The sequence below is a fragment of the Canis lupus genome, chromosome 19, assembly GCF_048164855.1.
Source record: "Canis lupus baileyi chromosome 19, mCanLup2.hap1, whole genome shotgun sequence".
Lineage (NCBI taxonomy): Eukaryota > Metazoa > Chordata > Mammalia > Carnivora > Canidae > Canis > Canis lupus.
Window position 1 is genome coordinate 54,048,816 of NC_132856.1, and position 14,659 is coordinate 54,063,474.

The 14,659-nt window shown below is 54.6% G+C and overlaps 1 protein-coding gene across 1 annotated transcript; it reads right to left on the reverse strand.

Moving 5' to 3' along the window:
* Positions 1-988: 988 nt before the first annotated feature.
* XAB2 (XPA binding protein 2) lies at positions 989-14,591 on the reverse strand. Its single transcript, XM_072787446.1, has 19 exons — positions 14,435-14,591; positions 8,727-8,875; positions 8,314-8,437; positions 7,836-8,033; positions 6,935-7,069; positions 6,686-6,850; positions 5,362-5,506; positions 4,881-5,032; positions 4,666-4,785; positions 4,388-4,519; positions 4,143-4,274; positions 3,938-4,051; positions 2,610-2,772; positions 2,340-2,530; positions 2,081-2,203; positions 1,827-1,998; positions 1,434-1,563; positions 1,207-1,316; positions 989-1,117 (listed from the first exon to the last, which is right to left on the reverse strand). The coding sequence occupies exons 1-19, from the start codon at positions 14,483-14,485 to the stop codon at positions 1,056-1,058; spliced, it is 2,568 nt and encodes an 855-aa protein (XP_072643547.1). The 5' UTR covers positions 14,486-14,591; the 3' UTR covers positions 989-1,055.
* Between the last annotated feature and the right edge of the window lie 68 nt (positions 14,592-14,659).

Here is a 14,659-nt window from a genome sequence, read left to right on the forward strand (position 1 = left end):
ATGCGGTGCCTGCCAAGGCTCCTTGGCCGCCTCTTTCTGACCTCCCTCTGTGGCCTCACCACCCGCCCCTCACTCCACTTTCCTCCCAAGTGTGGATGTTACTGGCCTCGTGGTATTTTACTGTGGCCAAGTGCTAAGCTCGACCTTCTCTCCTTCCACTGCCTGCCTCCGTTTCTAGGCTTGGTTACCACCACTAGAGGATTCCCATGTTTCCCTCCTACGAGCTCTACATCCAAGGGTCTGGGCCCATCCTTGGCATGGCCGTGGACGGCTCAGATCGAGGAGCTCCGCCCTGAGCTCTGGCACAGAACCAGCTTCCCCCACCCCACCTCATACCTAATGGCCTCTTTGGTCTCACGCTTCTCTCCACCCCCATGACCCCCCCCACCCCAGGCCAAGGACCTGCCCCTCTCCCTCCCCTTCCCACCACAAGCCAATCCCTCACAGCCCACATGGCCTGCTTAGGGCACAAATCTGATTACATCCCATGATGCTTAAAATCCCTTAATAGTTTAGAGCCCACTAATGGCTTCCCAGAGCTTAGGCCTAACGACCACACCCTGGACCAGGGCTGAGGTCTAGCTCCTGGCTGCTGTCCAGGATGAGGAGTACCTTGCTAAGCTCGCTGACCTGCCTTCCCTTGGGAGGAGGTCAGCGCCCTGGCTCAGGAAGAAACAGTCTGGAGAGCAGAGGCTGAGTGTATCCACCTGCTTCTGTGGGGAAGGGCTGGCAAGACTGGGCAGTCGGGGGCCAGGCCAACCAAGAGGCCTCAGGTGGCAGAGACTGGCCTCTGAGTCCAGAACTGGCTCTGCGGGGTGAGGGTGGAGCATGTGTCCTGGCTTGGAGCCCAAAAATCCCACCTCCTGCGCCAGCCAATCTGGGGCTGGGGTGGGGGGGTGCAGGGAAGGGGGACTGGGCCCAGGGCCAGAGCACTACAGAGCACACAGTCCCTACAGGCACCTGGGCAGCAGGAAGAAGGCTCAGACGGTGACATACAAATACAGGCTGTATTGGAGGATGGGGGGGGTGGGGCACAAGGGCCATCAGGGGTCACGTCAGTCCTCTTTCAGGCTCCCGAACACGGCGGCCGGCACACTCTGCTGCTCCAGCCGCACCTCTGGGGGAGGGGGAGGACATGGTCACTCCAGGAGAAGATCCTGCCCCGGCCACCTCCGAACCACCCTGCCTGTCCAGCTGGTCCCTTACCGTTGGGCTCCAGGTCCATCTCGTCCTCATCCTCATCCTCACCCAGCTCAATCTCCTCGGGGTTGGCTTGCTGCGCCAGCTCAGCCAGCTCCTCCCGGGAGGCATCGCTCCTGTGGGGGGCAGGTCAGGGATAAGGGAGGGGGGTCCCACTGCTCGGCCTTCCTGGCACCTCCCCTCTTGAAGTGCCGCCTCACTCCCTCTCCTAGGCTCCTGCTGTACCCCCTTACCTCACAAACAGGATCTTGCTCTGGGCCCGTGAGGGCTGATCCCGCTCAGCTTCAGCCGCCAGCTGCTCTGCCCGTTGTTCCAGAAGCTTCATGTCATCCATGCCACTCTGCCCGGGGGCCAGGTCTGACACTGGGGTGGGGAACGTGGGGGTCAGACACCATAAGTGGGTCCTGCCCTCCCTGTGGGTCCTGCCCTCAGCCCCTGGGCCCACCTTGCTCTGGGTGCCCCAACCTGTGTGAGGACCCAGCCCTCAAGGAGTTCCCAGTCTCCAGTGGGGGAGGCAGAGGTGAACCCCAATGCTCCCAGACTGGAAGGTCAGGCTGGGCAGAGGGCAGAGGCCAGGCCTACCGTTAAGGCCTGGCCGGGGTGAGGAGTAGCCTGCAGCTGCTCACCGGTGCCCGTGGCGCTGCCTGACACCTTGAGCATCTGAGAGGCCATGAAATTGACCTGAGTGTTGTATGTGGCCTGCACGCTGCGGCGGATCCGCAGCATCTCCCGGATGGTGTCCTCGTTGCCGTGCCGGACCTCGAAGTCCTTCCATGTTTGCCAGAAAGCGCCAGTGGTCTGTGGAGTGTGAGGGAGCCAGTGCATGAGCTGGCTGGCCTGTGCAGCCTCCCACTGCCCACTCACCAGGTTCTTCCCCTACCCTGGGGTCGCAGATCTGGGAGCAGAAGCTGTAGATGGCACGCGCACGGTCAATCTCGCCAAGCCTGCACTCCATGTCCGCGAACCGCAAGCACATCTCCCGGGCGTGCTCGTCTGACAGCACCTGCGTGGGGGCGGGGTAGAGGAGGTGGGCGTCAGTGGGGCCCCCACACTCAGGGACTCCAGTACGCCCCGTCTGAGTTCCCTTGCACAGGCATGCTCCGATCCTCTAGCCACCCCCATCTGCCCCCACAGGGCACCTCGATGGCCTTCTGGTAGATGCCGCGGGTGTGGGTAACTCCATAGATCTCGGCTGCACGCTTGATGTAGATGTTGAACATGTCATACTGCTGCGCAGGCTCCACGGCTCTGGTGGCACGCTCATACACGGCCATGGCGTGCCGGGCCAAGCCCCACTCCTCCTCCAGCTGTGCGTACAGCAGGTACAATGCTGTGACGGGAGGAGAGCGGGTCAGAGGCTGGTGCCTGGCCCCGAACGTCCCTCCCCTCACCCGCCCTGCCTGTCTTACTCTTTGCATATTTGGGAGGGCAGCCGTCCAGCGCCTGTTCAAAGAGGTCCCGTGCTCGCTCCAGCTTGCGGCCCCCATAGCGGGCGATGAATTTGGTCAGGTAGGTGCTCCAGATGTCAGACACGTTGGGCCACTTGAACAATGAGATGCCACGCTCATACGCCTGCCCCGAGAGAGGGAGTTGTGTGTGGGGACGCACAGCGAGAACAGCTGGTGCTCAGAGTACCAGGAGCTTGCCCACTTCTCCCCTGAGCTGACCAAGGTGGCCTCTTCTCTACTCACCCTTCCCTATAATCACAGCACAGTCAAAAGCGTCTATATGCCTCCCTTAGGCTCCCGGTGACAGGGCAGGACTAGGACTTACCAACACCAGGAGGTGATGTTATGGGCAAAAGAGGTGGGAGTCGGGAGTTGGGGAGGAGTGTAGGAGAGGGGACCCTCAGCAGATACTGGAGCCCAGAGCCCTGCGAGGAGGCTCACATGCCCGGGGCCAAGAGGCACGGCCTGCATTACTCAGGCAGGGGGTGGCACGTGTGTATGCTGCGTACAACCTCGCCATCTGTATCCGTATCACACGTCACCAAAGCTGCCCAAGCAGCGAGGGCCTCACAACATGTGCATGTGCACAGACCTGCAACCCACAGCCTGAGTGGCAGAGCAGGAGCAGCCTGCACACACCCACACCAGCCCCCCCCCCCATACACACAGAAGCCGGACTCAGGCTTCTACGCCATTGAAGCCATAACCTCAGGACCTCAGAATGGAACTGTATGTAGAGATGAGGTCTTTAAAAAGGAAATGAAGGTGGAGCCCCTGGGTGGTTCAGTCTGTTAAGCATCTGCCTTTGGCTCAGAGGTCATGATCCCAGGGTCCTGGGATGGAGCCTCCTTTGGGCTCTCTGCTCAGCGGGGAACCTGCTTCTCCCTCTGCCTGCCCTGCCTATGTGCACTCTCTCAAATAAATAAACTCCTCTATAAAAAATGGAATAAAAAGGAAATGAAAATGAGCTCATTACAATGGACCCTAATCCAACGACTGGAGTCATTATGAGGAGAGTAACACACACGCGCGCGCACGTGAGGATGACGGTGGGAAGACAAGGGGAGAAGACGGCCGTCAGCACACCAAGAAGAGGTGCCTCAGGAAAAACCAGCCCCGCCAACCCCATGATCTACTTCCAATCTCCAAGACTAAGACAACGTGTCTACGTTGTTGAGGCTCCCTGATCTGTGACACTTCTTCAGGGTACCCAGAGCACACTAACACAGCGACCGCGGCACTAAACACGAGACTCTGCTGTCTGGGATCTCAGGATCAGCCCCCCTCACCTTGAAGCTCTCCTCAAAGTACTTATGCTCCTCCAGGAACATGGCATAGTTGATGACGATCTGGGGTGTGGCGATGCGTAGGTCCAGGATGCGGTCGTATACAGCCTTGGTGGACTGTGGGGCAGGGGTGGGTCGGAGTATGTCCTGGACAGAGTCTGCAGCCCCATCCTACCCCCTGCCATAGGCCCTTGGCCATGCAGCTCACCTGGAAGGTGCCTAGGCTCTCCTCCAGGTCGGCGAGCATCGACCACACCTTCAGTGACTTGTACACACGGTTTTGCACAGGCTCCGAGCCATCGAAGTACTCGGCTCGTCGGGCGGGCAGTGCAGTGGCCTTCTGTGGGGAGTCGGCAGCGGAGGGAGAGAGCTCAGGGACTTCCCGGGCCTGGACAGCCACACAGCACAGCGCACATACACCCCCACCCTGCCCCAAACCCGGGCTGTGTTTACCCGCAGCAACCGCAAGGCCTGATCGTAGTTTTCGTGCCGGAGCTCCAGCTCGCCACACTCACACCACACGCTGGCCAGGTCATCCACCTGTTTGAAGCTCACCTTGGTGGCCTTCTCCAGGATGATGCGGGCCTACCGAGCGGAGAGAGGGCAGGCTAAGACCCTGCCTGCCTGCCCCTCCTCTGGCCAAGGACGCATCTGTGCTCTCGAATACACACACACACACACACACACACACACGCACACGCACACAAATGCACAAATGGCACAGCACTCACATCGTCCAGCTGCCCATTGTCTTCATAAAACTTGGCAAATGCGACCCACAGTGTGTGGGGCTTGCCTGTAGCCTTGAAAGGGTCCACCGTCTGCACAGCCTCCGTGTATGTGTTGATGATCTGGGTGAGAGAAACGGAGTCAGGCTGGGCAACCGGGGCCCTGGCAGATGGGGGTGGGGGGGTTGCACGGCTGAAGGGGTGGGGCCATCACACACCTCCCGGGGGCGCCCCTGGTGCAGGGCCACGCGCTTGTGCCACTCGTGTACATGGTGCGGGTTCTGGCGTAGCAAGACGCTGTTGAGGAGCAGGGGCCGCCGGCCAATGAGCTGCTCGAAGCGGGCCAGGCGCAGCTCCAGGTCCACATCATCTGGGCTCCAAGAAGGGGGCCGGGGAGCAGAAGTAAGGGCCTTGGCACACAGCCACCTCTGCCCCTCCACCCTCTCCAACCCCCACTGAGTGCTCTGGCCTTTGCAGAATCACCCCACTGGACACCCGAGGCCAGAGGTGTACCCCCAGTCCTAGTTACTCACTGAGGTTCCACCGGCACTGGCCACTCAGCCGGCCTTCCTCCCTGCTGGCCCCCAAGTGACCTGGAGACATGCCTCTCCCCTGCCCCAGCCACTCAGGACCCTCTGTACCCTGCCAGCCTGCCTGGTCTTCTCTCCTCACCAGCCCAGGACTGCCCTGGCAGCTCACCTTCCTCCTCACGCCCCAGTTCTGAGGCTGTCTCCATCTTGGCTGCAATCATGCTCTCCTCAAACTGGGCATAGCTGTCGAACACCTGGGTGAAGTCCCGCACGGTCATCACGGTCCGGATGGCCTCCTCATACACATCTCGAGCCTGTGGGCACAGGAAGAGTGAAAGAAACATGCTGGCAGGAGGAGGCACACGTGCCCACCCGCTGAAACACAGGGAACCTAACAGCACCACCCCGGCAGCAGTCCAGACCCGGGGTCACCCAGCTCCATCAGGCTCTGAGCAGTGACACTCAGCAGAGCCATGACTGGAGCCGTTCCCTGCCCCTGGCCCCGCTGCAGTGATCTGGGACCCCAGCTCCTCCCCAGTAAACTGACAGTGACAGTCCCTTGCACAGAGTGAATGAGGCTCAAGGGAAATGCAAGGTGTCTGACACCCAGTAAGACTCATGAGGTGACCAACCCCAAGCCCCTACAGGTGCACACTGCAGGGACCCTAACCTCGGCTCAGCCATGGAGGACTCCACAGGTGCTGTGGAGCACCCCTCCTGCCTGCCAGACGCCACTTTTGAAGCTCATATTCTCCTAGTCACTCCCCACCTAAGCCTGGGCCCCATCTCTCCACCCATCCCTGGCTGGTCATGCCCCACTGCTCCCCATCTGGCCACTGGCTCCAGCAGCCTCCTGGCTGGTCTCCGGCCACCAGCCTCAGCCTGTGGTGGCTCCAGGGTACAAAATGCATAGCTGGTCCTGCCTCTGTCCCGTCACACCTGGCTGGCAGATCCCCTTAGCAGGCACAGCCAGCCCCTCCTTGCTTTCACCAGCCCCCTCTCTACTCCAGCTCTATTCCCTTCTGCTCCCACTTCCCCAAGCCTCCAGCAGCCCCAGCCAGCCCCTCTGGGGACCTCTTGGAGCCCCAGGCACTCCTCGACCCCCGGGCTTGCCATTACATTGCCCCATGACCAGCAAGCTAACACGGACACTGACAGTAACACTAACAATTCAGGAGTGGCCCTCGTGTCAAGCACCTGCACAGCATCACATTCCTCTAAGGTGAGGGGAATTGTTACTCTCATTTTGCAAGTGAGGACACCCAGGCTTAGCGGGTCCAAGGCCACACAGCCAGGAAGAACTCCGGTCTGGCCAACCTGACGTGGGCATGCCTTCAGGAAGGCAGGCAGACGTGTGCAGGGCATGCACCTGTGTGCACCAACAGCACGTCTGCATGTGTTGTCTGCTCCCACACTTGTCCACACGTGTCCCCGGAATGCCCTGCACTGGAGGTACCGCCCCCCTCCCCTCATCGGCTCCCGTGCCTGCACACCTTCTCGAAGTGGCCACTGCGGATGTAGTAGTCAGCTAGCGAGCACCAGAGCTTGCCTAGCTGGTCAGTGAAGCGAGTGAGGCCTCCGCGGATGATGGCATCCACGTTGAGTGACTGCACCTTGTCTGGGTTCTGGGAGATGAGGTCACAGAGCTCGTGCCACAGCTGCAGAGCCAGGAGGACAGGTCTCAGCCTTGTGCCCCCGCGGGCAAGCCTTCCCGCCCCACCCCCACCTCCCCACAGGCCCACCTGGTAGTTGGACTTGCCGGCCTTGGACACAAAGCGCTCATCATTCACCACGGTGGCCAGGCGCTGCGCAGCTTCGTCCAGCCGGTCACTGGATTTGAGGTACTCGATGTACTCCTCTGCACTCTCAGGGCTGAGCTGCGCAGTGACCAGCCCCATTAGCAGTCAGGGGGGCCGAGGAGCTACACCACTATACCACTACACCCCCTCCCACTCGGCAGCTCTAGGGCAGCCACTCCCGCACTGTCCTGATTAAGATCAAGCCCGGCCAATCCAGCCTTAGCCACACCTGTCCAGCCTGGGTCCCACTGGTCTGGTTTCAGCCCTGCAGGTCCAGCCTAGGCCCCAGCGATCCAGTCTGGGCCCCAATGGTCCAAGCCCAGCCCTGACTGGTCTGGCTTAGACGACAATGTACATTCCAGGCCCTGCTTTTACCACAAGTCCCCCAGCCGGAGAGCACTGTGTTAAGAGTTTCAAAATGTTATGACAGTTGCTACAAGTTTAAGAAAGCTGCACATCACCTGCACCTTGTTTCCACCTGGAAATACTCCCACAGCCATTCGTCTTACATTACCTGCCCTCCTGTGGTAGCAGTTTTACTGGTTTATGTGATCAGCTCAGGGGCACCTGTCTGCCCAGTTAGACCAAAAGCTTCATGTGGGCAGAGATGGTCTCTGTCGCATTGTCCCACTACCTGTCTCAATACTGGGCTTGCAGCAGATGCTAGTAAATTGTGTGGAGAATAAACAAATCACAGACAAAAGCCTGTCTCAGGAAGCCTTTTCCCCACTTTCTGTCAGGTAACATCCTGCCAGGGGCTAGTGTCTGTTAAGCCAGTTCTGGGGACCTCTTGACGTGAGGAAGCGGCCCATCTGCAGCCCCACCTTGCCCCCCATAAGCTTACTTTGAGAAAGCGCCGGTAGCCCCGCACAGCCGTCTCAGGCAGTGGGTGTGAGCGGAGGAAGCGCAGGTACAGGGGCCAGATGCGAGAGTGCTGTGTAATGGGCAGCGCCCGGAGGGCACGGTCAAACGTACGGCGGGTGTGTGTGACGCGGCCCTGGTCCATCAGGAATTGGCAATAGTCTAGCCACAGACGTGGCATCTGGAGGTGTGGGGGAGAGGCATGCTGTGAGCTGCTGGCACCACGGCCCAGCCACAAAGACACTGGATGTCCTATGGCAGCACCATGGCCCAGCCACAAAGACATTGGATGTCCTATGGCCAAGAATGCAGCAAGACCCAGAATCCCCCCCACCCCAGGACTAAGTCAAGCTCAACAGCAAATATGTAACAGCAGCAGGACTCCAATCCCCCAACTTCGTCCATTTCCACGGGGGGCGGGGGCCCACCTCCCACTCACCCCCAGCCTCTGCCCTCCCCACCTTATGCATGAACACAAAGGCCCTCTCGTGGCAGTTGTTGACATCTTCATAGGCGGGGTCAGTCACACAGCGATGCTTCACCTGTGCCCGGCGTGCCTTTAGGTACCGGTACCAGAGTTTGTAGCTGGGGAATGCAGGAGGGGGCAAAGACTGGTCAGCTTTACAGCACCCTAGAATGCTTTGCCCTGCCCCACAAAGCAACTGTTGGGAGAAGGGGCCTGGGGAAGGATGATAAGTCTCAGCAATGGGCAGGGGAGGGCTGGGACATCAGGGAAAGTGTGCTGACCCGTCAGGGGACGGATGCTTAGTGCCAGAACAACAGCAATCACCAGGGACCTCCTGGCCAGTTCTGTTAGAACAGAATTAGCCGGGGTGGGGGCTGGGGTGGGTGGGGTAGCTGGAATGGTTCCCACCTGCAGGGCAGCAGCTTCAGTGCCCGCTCATACAGCTGATTGAGCCTGGGCTTCGGGGCACCTTGCTTGAACTCAATGTAGCGAAGCCAGCACTTGACGGAGAACTGGTTCCGCATGATTTCCTCCTCATAGGGGAGGTCCTCTTCTTCCTGCAGGAGCCAGGGAATGAGGAGAAGAGAGACCTGCCCTCAGAGCATGGTCCCAGGTCCCACTGTTCATCAGAGCCAGGTCACCAGACACCCAGATACTAGGACTCAGGATTGGATTTTACTCCTTAGAATTCTACTGCCCATGATCTGACCCAGATCATCAGATTCCTCAATCAAGGTTCTAGGGCCATACTTGAGATTGTCACCCAGACACCAAATCAAGCCATCCAGTCTCTAGCCCAAATCACCAGATTCCTTAGACTCCCTGGTCCAATGCCAGGCCTTGCTGGGACCTGGACCCCAAGCTGTAACTCCGCACAACATGCCTCTTCCTGAACACCAGGCCTTTGGCATCTTAGGCTCCCGCCAGCCAGAGCGTAGTTCAACTCTGCCCCAGAACTTGACAAATGAGTAAAGAAACCTCATTTGAAATGCAATCAGGAAGCCCCAAAGTGGGAACACTCATGCTCTATTATCTGTCAACTGCAGACCCCAAAGGACGACAGCTACTTTGCATCCCCAACAGAAAGCAGCTAACTTTTCTACCCCAGCAGGAAGATTATCTCCTCGCCTGCCAACAGCCAAGCCAATGAGAAACTGCCTGAACTATCACCTTCTTCTCATAGACTTTCCTTCAAAGGAGCCCCTGCTAGCTCACTCCTTTTTCCGTCAAGTGACATTCCTCTCCTTCGTTCTCCAGACTTGCCTCTGGTTTTACCAAAGCTTGCATATCTCTATTTAAAATTCCTCTGCTGCTCCTGAATAAACCCGCTTTGCTGGTAAAATTACTAGCAGTTTTATTTTCAGGGTCAACAGAAGCTAAACCTTTACCTCGGGAAAGGCATGGACCAACACCAAGCCTCACCAATACTAAACACCAAAAACCTGGTGAAGAGGCCAGACTTCAACAGGCATACCTCACGGATACCGCAGGTTCGGTTCCAGACCACCACAATAAAGTATCACAATACAAGTCAAATGAACTTTTTCCTTTCCTAGCGCATGTAAAAGTTACGTTCACACTATACTGTAGTCTATTAAGTGTGCAGTGGCATCATATCTAAAAAACTGACGTACCTCGATGAAAAAAGTACTTTATTGCTAAAAAATGCTAACCACCACCTGAGCTTTCAATGCATTGTAACCTTTTTGCTGGTGAAGGATCTTGCCTCCATGGTGATGGCTGCTGACTGATCGGAATAGTGGCTGCTCGGGGATGGGGTGGCTGGAGCAATTAAAAAAAAAAAAAAAAAGACAAAATGAAGTTTGCCACGTCAATGGAATCTTCCCTTCATGAATGACTTCTCTGAAGTCATGTGGTTCGGTTTGATAGCTTACCCACAGTAGGACTTCTTTCCAAACTGGAATCAATCCTCTCAAACCCTGCTGCCGCTTAGTCAAATAAATTTACGTAATATTCTAAAAGCTTTGTTTCATTTCAATAATCTTCACGGCATCTTCACTGGTAGATTCCATCTCAAGAAACCCCTTTCTTTCCTCATCCGTAAGAAGCAACTCCTCCTTCATTCCAATTTTATCATGAGATTATAGCAATACAGTCCCATCTTCAGGCTCCAGTTCTTTTAAAAAATTTTTTTAAAGATTTTTATTTATTTGAGAGAGAGAAAGAGAGAGAGAGAGAGAGAGAGAGAGAGAGAGAAGCAGGCTCTCTGCTGAGCAGGGAGCCTGAAGTGGGGCTCAATCCCAGGACCGTGGGATCATGACCCGAGCTGAAAGCAGACACTTAACCGACTGAGTAGGTTACACTTCTAATTCTGGTTCTCTTGCTGTCTTCACCACATCTGTGGTTACTTCCTCCAATGAACTCTGGAACCCCTTGAAGTCAGCCATGAGGGCTGGGATCAATTTCTTCCAAAACCATGTTAATGTTGATATTTTTACCTCTTCTCAGGAATTAGAATGTTCTTAATGGTATCTTAAATGGTGAATCCTTCCCAGGAGATTTTCAATTTGCTTTTCCCAGATCAGAGTAATCGCTACCTATGGCTGGCTGCTATAACCTTATAAAATGTATTTATTAAATAATAAGACTTGAAAACTGAAATTACTCTTTGGCCCGTGGACTATAGAATGGATGTTATGTCAGAAGACATGAAAACAACATTAATCTCATTGTACATCTCTGCCAGAGCTTGTTGGTGACCAGGTGCATTGTCAACAAACAGTCATATTTTGAAAGGAACCTTTTTTCCTGAGCAGGTCTCAACACTGGACTCAAAATATCTAGTAAACAGTGTTGTAAACAGATGGGCCATCCTCCAAGCTTTGTTGTTCCACTTATACAGCACAAACTAGATTTAGTGTAATTCTTAAGGGCCCTAGGTTTTTTTTTTTAATTTTTATTTATTTATGATAGTCACACACAGAGAGAGAGAGAGAGAGAGAGAGAGAGAGAGAGAGGCAGAGACATAGGCAGAGGGAGAAGCAGGCTCCATGCACCAGGAGAGCCCTACGTGGGATTTGATCCCGGGTCTCCAGAATCGCGCCCTGGGCCAAAGGCAGGCGCCAAACCACTGCGCCACCCAGGGATCCCCCTAGGATTTTTAGAACGGTAAATGAGCACTGGCTTCAACTTAAAGTCACCAGCTGCGTTTGCCTCTGACAATACAGTCAGCCTGTCCTTTGAAGTGCTGAAGTGAGGCACTCACTTCTCTCTGGCTATGAACATCCTAGATGGTATCTTCTTCCAAGAGAAGGCTTTTCCACTTATATTAAAAGTCTGTTTGGGGCGCCTGGGTGGCTGTGTCGGTTAGGTGTTTGATTCTTGATCTCAAGGTTGTGAGAAATAATTTTTAAAAAATGTTTTTAAAGTCTGTTTTGTGTAATCACCTTCATTAATTATTTTTTTTAAAGATTTTATTTATTTATTCATGAGAGACACAGAGAAAGAGGCAGAGACACAGGCAGAGGGAGAAGCAGGCTCCATGCAGGGAGCCTGACGTGGGACTCTATCCTGGGTCTCCAGATCATGCCCTGGGCTGAAGGCGGTGCTAAACCGCTGAGCCACCCAGGCTGCCCTGCATTAATTATCTTAACTAAATCTTCAATCAGCTTGCTACAGATTCTACATCAGCCCTTGCAGTTGCACTTTACGCTTTTGTTATAAAGGTGGCTTCTCTCCTTAAACCTCATGAACCAGCCTCTGTTCGCTTCAAACTCGTCTCCTGCAGCTTCCTCACCTCTCTCAGCCTTTGTAGAACCAACTAGTTACCGACTTGCTCTGAGTTAAGACTCTGGCTTACAGGGATGTTGTGGCTGGTTTGATCTCCTACCCAGACCACTAAAACTTTCTCTTATAACGGCAATAAGGCTGTTTGTTTCGCTTTTTTATCATTCATATCTTCACTGAAGTAGCACTTCTAATTTTCTTCAAGAGCTTTTCCTTTGCATTCACCACTTGGCTGTTTGGTGCAAGTGGCCTAGCTTTCGGCCTATCGCAGCTTGCAACACGCCTTCATTAAGCTTAATCATTTCTAACTTGTGATTTATTTATTTATTACGGAAAGATGACAGATTTATTTTTTATTATTATTTTTTAATTAAGTATTTTTTAAATTTATTTATTCAGAGAGAGAGAGAGACTGAGAGGCAGAGACACAGGCAGAGGGAGAAGCGGGCTCCATGAAGGGAGCCTGACGTGGGACTCAATCCTGGGTCTCCAGGATCAGACCCCGGGCTGCAGGCGGCGCTAAACGCTGCGTCACCGGAGGTGCCCTATTTTTTATTTTTAAAGATTTTATTTATTTATTCACAAGAGACACACAGGGATAAAGGCAGAGACACAGGCAGAGGGAGAAGCAGGCCCCATGCAGGGAGCCCGACGTGGGACTCAATGATCCTGGGTCTCCAGGGTAACACCCTGGGCCAAAGGTGGCACTAAACCACTGAGCCACCCGCACTGCCCTAGCTTGTGATTTAAAGTGAGACCTGTGGAACTGGAGGGTATTATGTTGAGTGAAGTAAGTCAATCGGAGAAGGACAAACAGTGTATGTTCTTATTCATTTGGGGAATATAAATAATAGTGAAAGGGAATATAAGGGAAGGGAGAAGAAATGTGTGGGAGATATCAGAAAGGGAGACAGAACATGAAGACTCCTAACTCTGGGAAACGAACTAGGGGTGGTGGAAGGGGAGGAGGGCGGGGGGTGGGGGTGAATGGGTGACGGGCACTTGACAGGATGAGCACTGGGTGTTATTCTGTATGTTGGTAAATTGAACACCAATAAAAAATTAATTTATTAAAAAAAAATGAAAGAAAGAAAAGAAAGAAAAGAAGAAAAGAAATAAAAGAAAAGAAAGAAAGAGGAAAGAAAGAAAGAAAGAAAGAAAGAAAGAAAGAAAGAAAGAAAGAAAGAAAGAAAAAGAGAGAGAGAGAGAGAGAGAGACCTGGGCAGCCCGGGTGGCTCAGCGGTTTAGCACCTCCTTCAGCCCAGGGCGTGATCCTGGAGTCCCGGGATTGAGTCCTGCATCGGGCTCCCTGCATGGAGCCTGCTTCTTCCTCTGTGTCTCTGCCTCTCTCTCTCTCTCTGTGTCTCTCATGAATAAATAAAATCTTTAAAAAAAAAAAAAAAGTGAGAGACGTGTGACTCTTCCCTTCACTTGACCACTTAGAGGCCACTGTAAGGTACTAATTGGTCTAACTGCAATATTGTTATGTCTGGGGGAGAAGGGAGGCCCAAGGACAGAGGTGGGCAATAACCCAGGAAGCAGTCCTAAACACAGTCCACAACATTTATTAACTTCCCCTTTTATATGGGCGTGGCTCCTGGTGCCCCCAAACCAAAAGTAACAGAAAAGTTTGAAATACTGTGAGAATTACCAAAACGTGCCACAGAGGCATGAACTGAGCAAATGCTGTTGGAAAAAGGTGCCAACACACTTGCTTGATGCAGGGTTGCCCAAAATCTCCAATTTGTCAAAAAAGAAAGAAAAGAAAAGAAAAGAAAGAAAAGAAAAAGAAAGAAAACAAAAAGAAAAAAAACCCTACAATATCTGTGAAACGAAATCCAAGGACATATATGCCTGTGCTGCAGATACCAAGACACCAAGTCTCGGACTCTTCAAGATCCCACCGGCGATCGCCCGACCAGCTCCACGCCGACTCCGGAGCTCTCCTAATCCACACACCAAGCCCTGTATTCCAGAAACGATAACGCTCGGTACCAGACCTAGGCTGTTACTCAAAACATTCAAAGACTTTACCACGGAAACCAGAGCCCTGGCTTTGGGTCACTAGCCTTTACTTCAGACGCAGACCTCTACGAGAGTTAGCCTGGCGACCCTCCCCTCTCCCCGCGAGTCCCCATTCCCGCCCGAGGCCCGGGCCTCCTGGCCCTTAACCTCGACAGCAGCTCTTCACTCGGACCACCTGGACTCCGGCGCCAGAACTTTGCTCCTGGCCAGCCTGGTCCGCACGTCCCGCCCTCGGGTGGACACAGTTTTGGTCCGGTCACCCCAGGCGGCCAAGCCCCGAACCCGGGAAGCATCCAAGGTCGGTGCCCCCACACGGGCCAACCTCCGCCCCGCCGCGGACTCACGAAAACTAGGTCCGGCCGCTCGGGCCGGGACAGACGCGCCATCACCACCATTTTCCGGGGACTCCAGGTACGGGCAGGAGTCGCGCTCTAATGACGCCTCCCTCTGAAGGCCCGCCCCCCCAGGGCCAGACTTGTTGCCTATTGGTTGAGCCCTTTCCAACCCCGCGGACCGCGTTTGTTGACTTTCGCTTAGAAGGGGCCAGGGACCGGAAGCAGAGACGAGGC

What these genes read in the sequence shown, in the direction of transcription:
- XAB2 (XM_072787446.1), bottom strand. Translation starts at nt 14,485, where the DNA reads ATGGTGGTGATGGCGCGTCTGTCCCGGCCCGAGCGGCCGGACCTAGTT. An exon ending in CTGAAGCTGCTGCCCTGCAG is followed by an intron (nt 8,438 to 8,726) that starts GTGGGAACCATT and finishes TGCATTCCCCAG; the next exon opens with CTACAAACTCTGGTACCGGT. An exon ending in ACTTTGAGGAGAGCTTCAAG is followed by an intron (nt 2,773 to 3,937) that starts GTGAGGGGGGCT and finishes CTCTCGGGGCAG; the next exon opens with GCGTATGAGCGTGGCATCTC.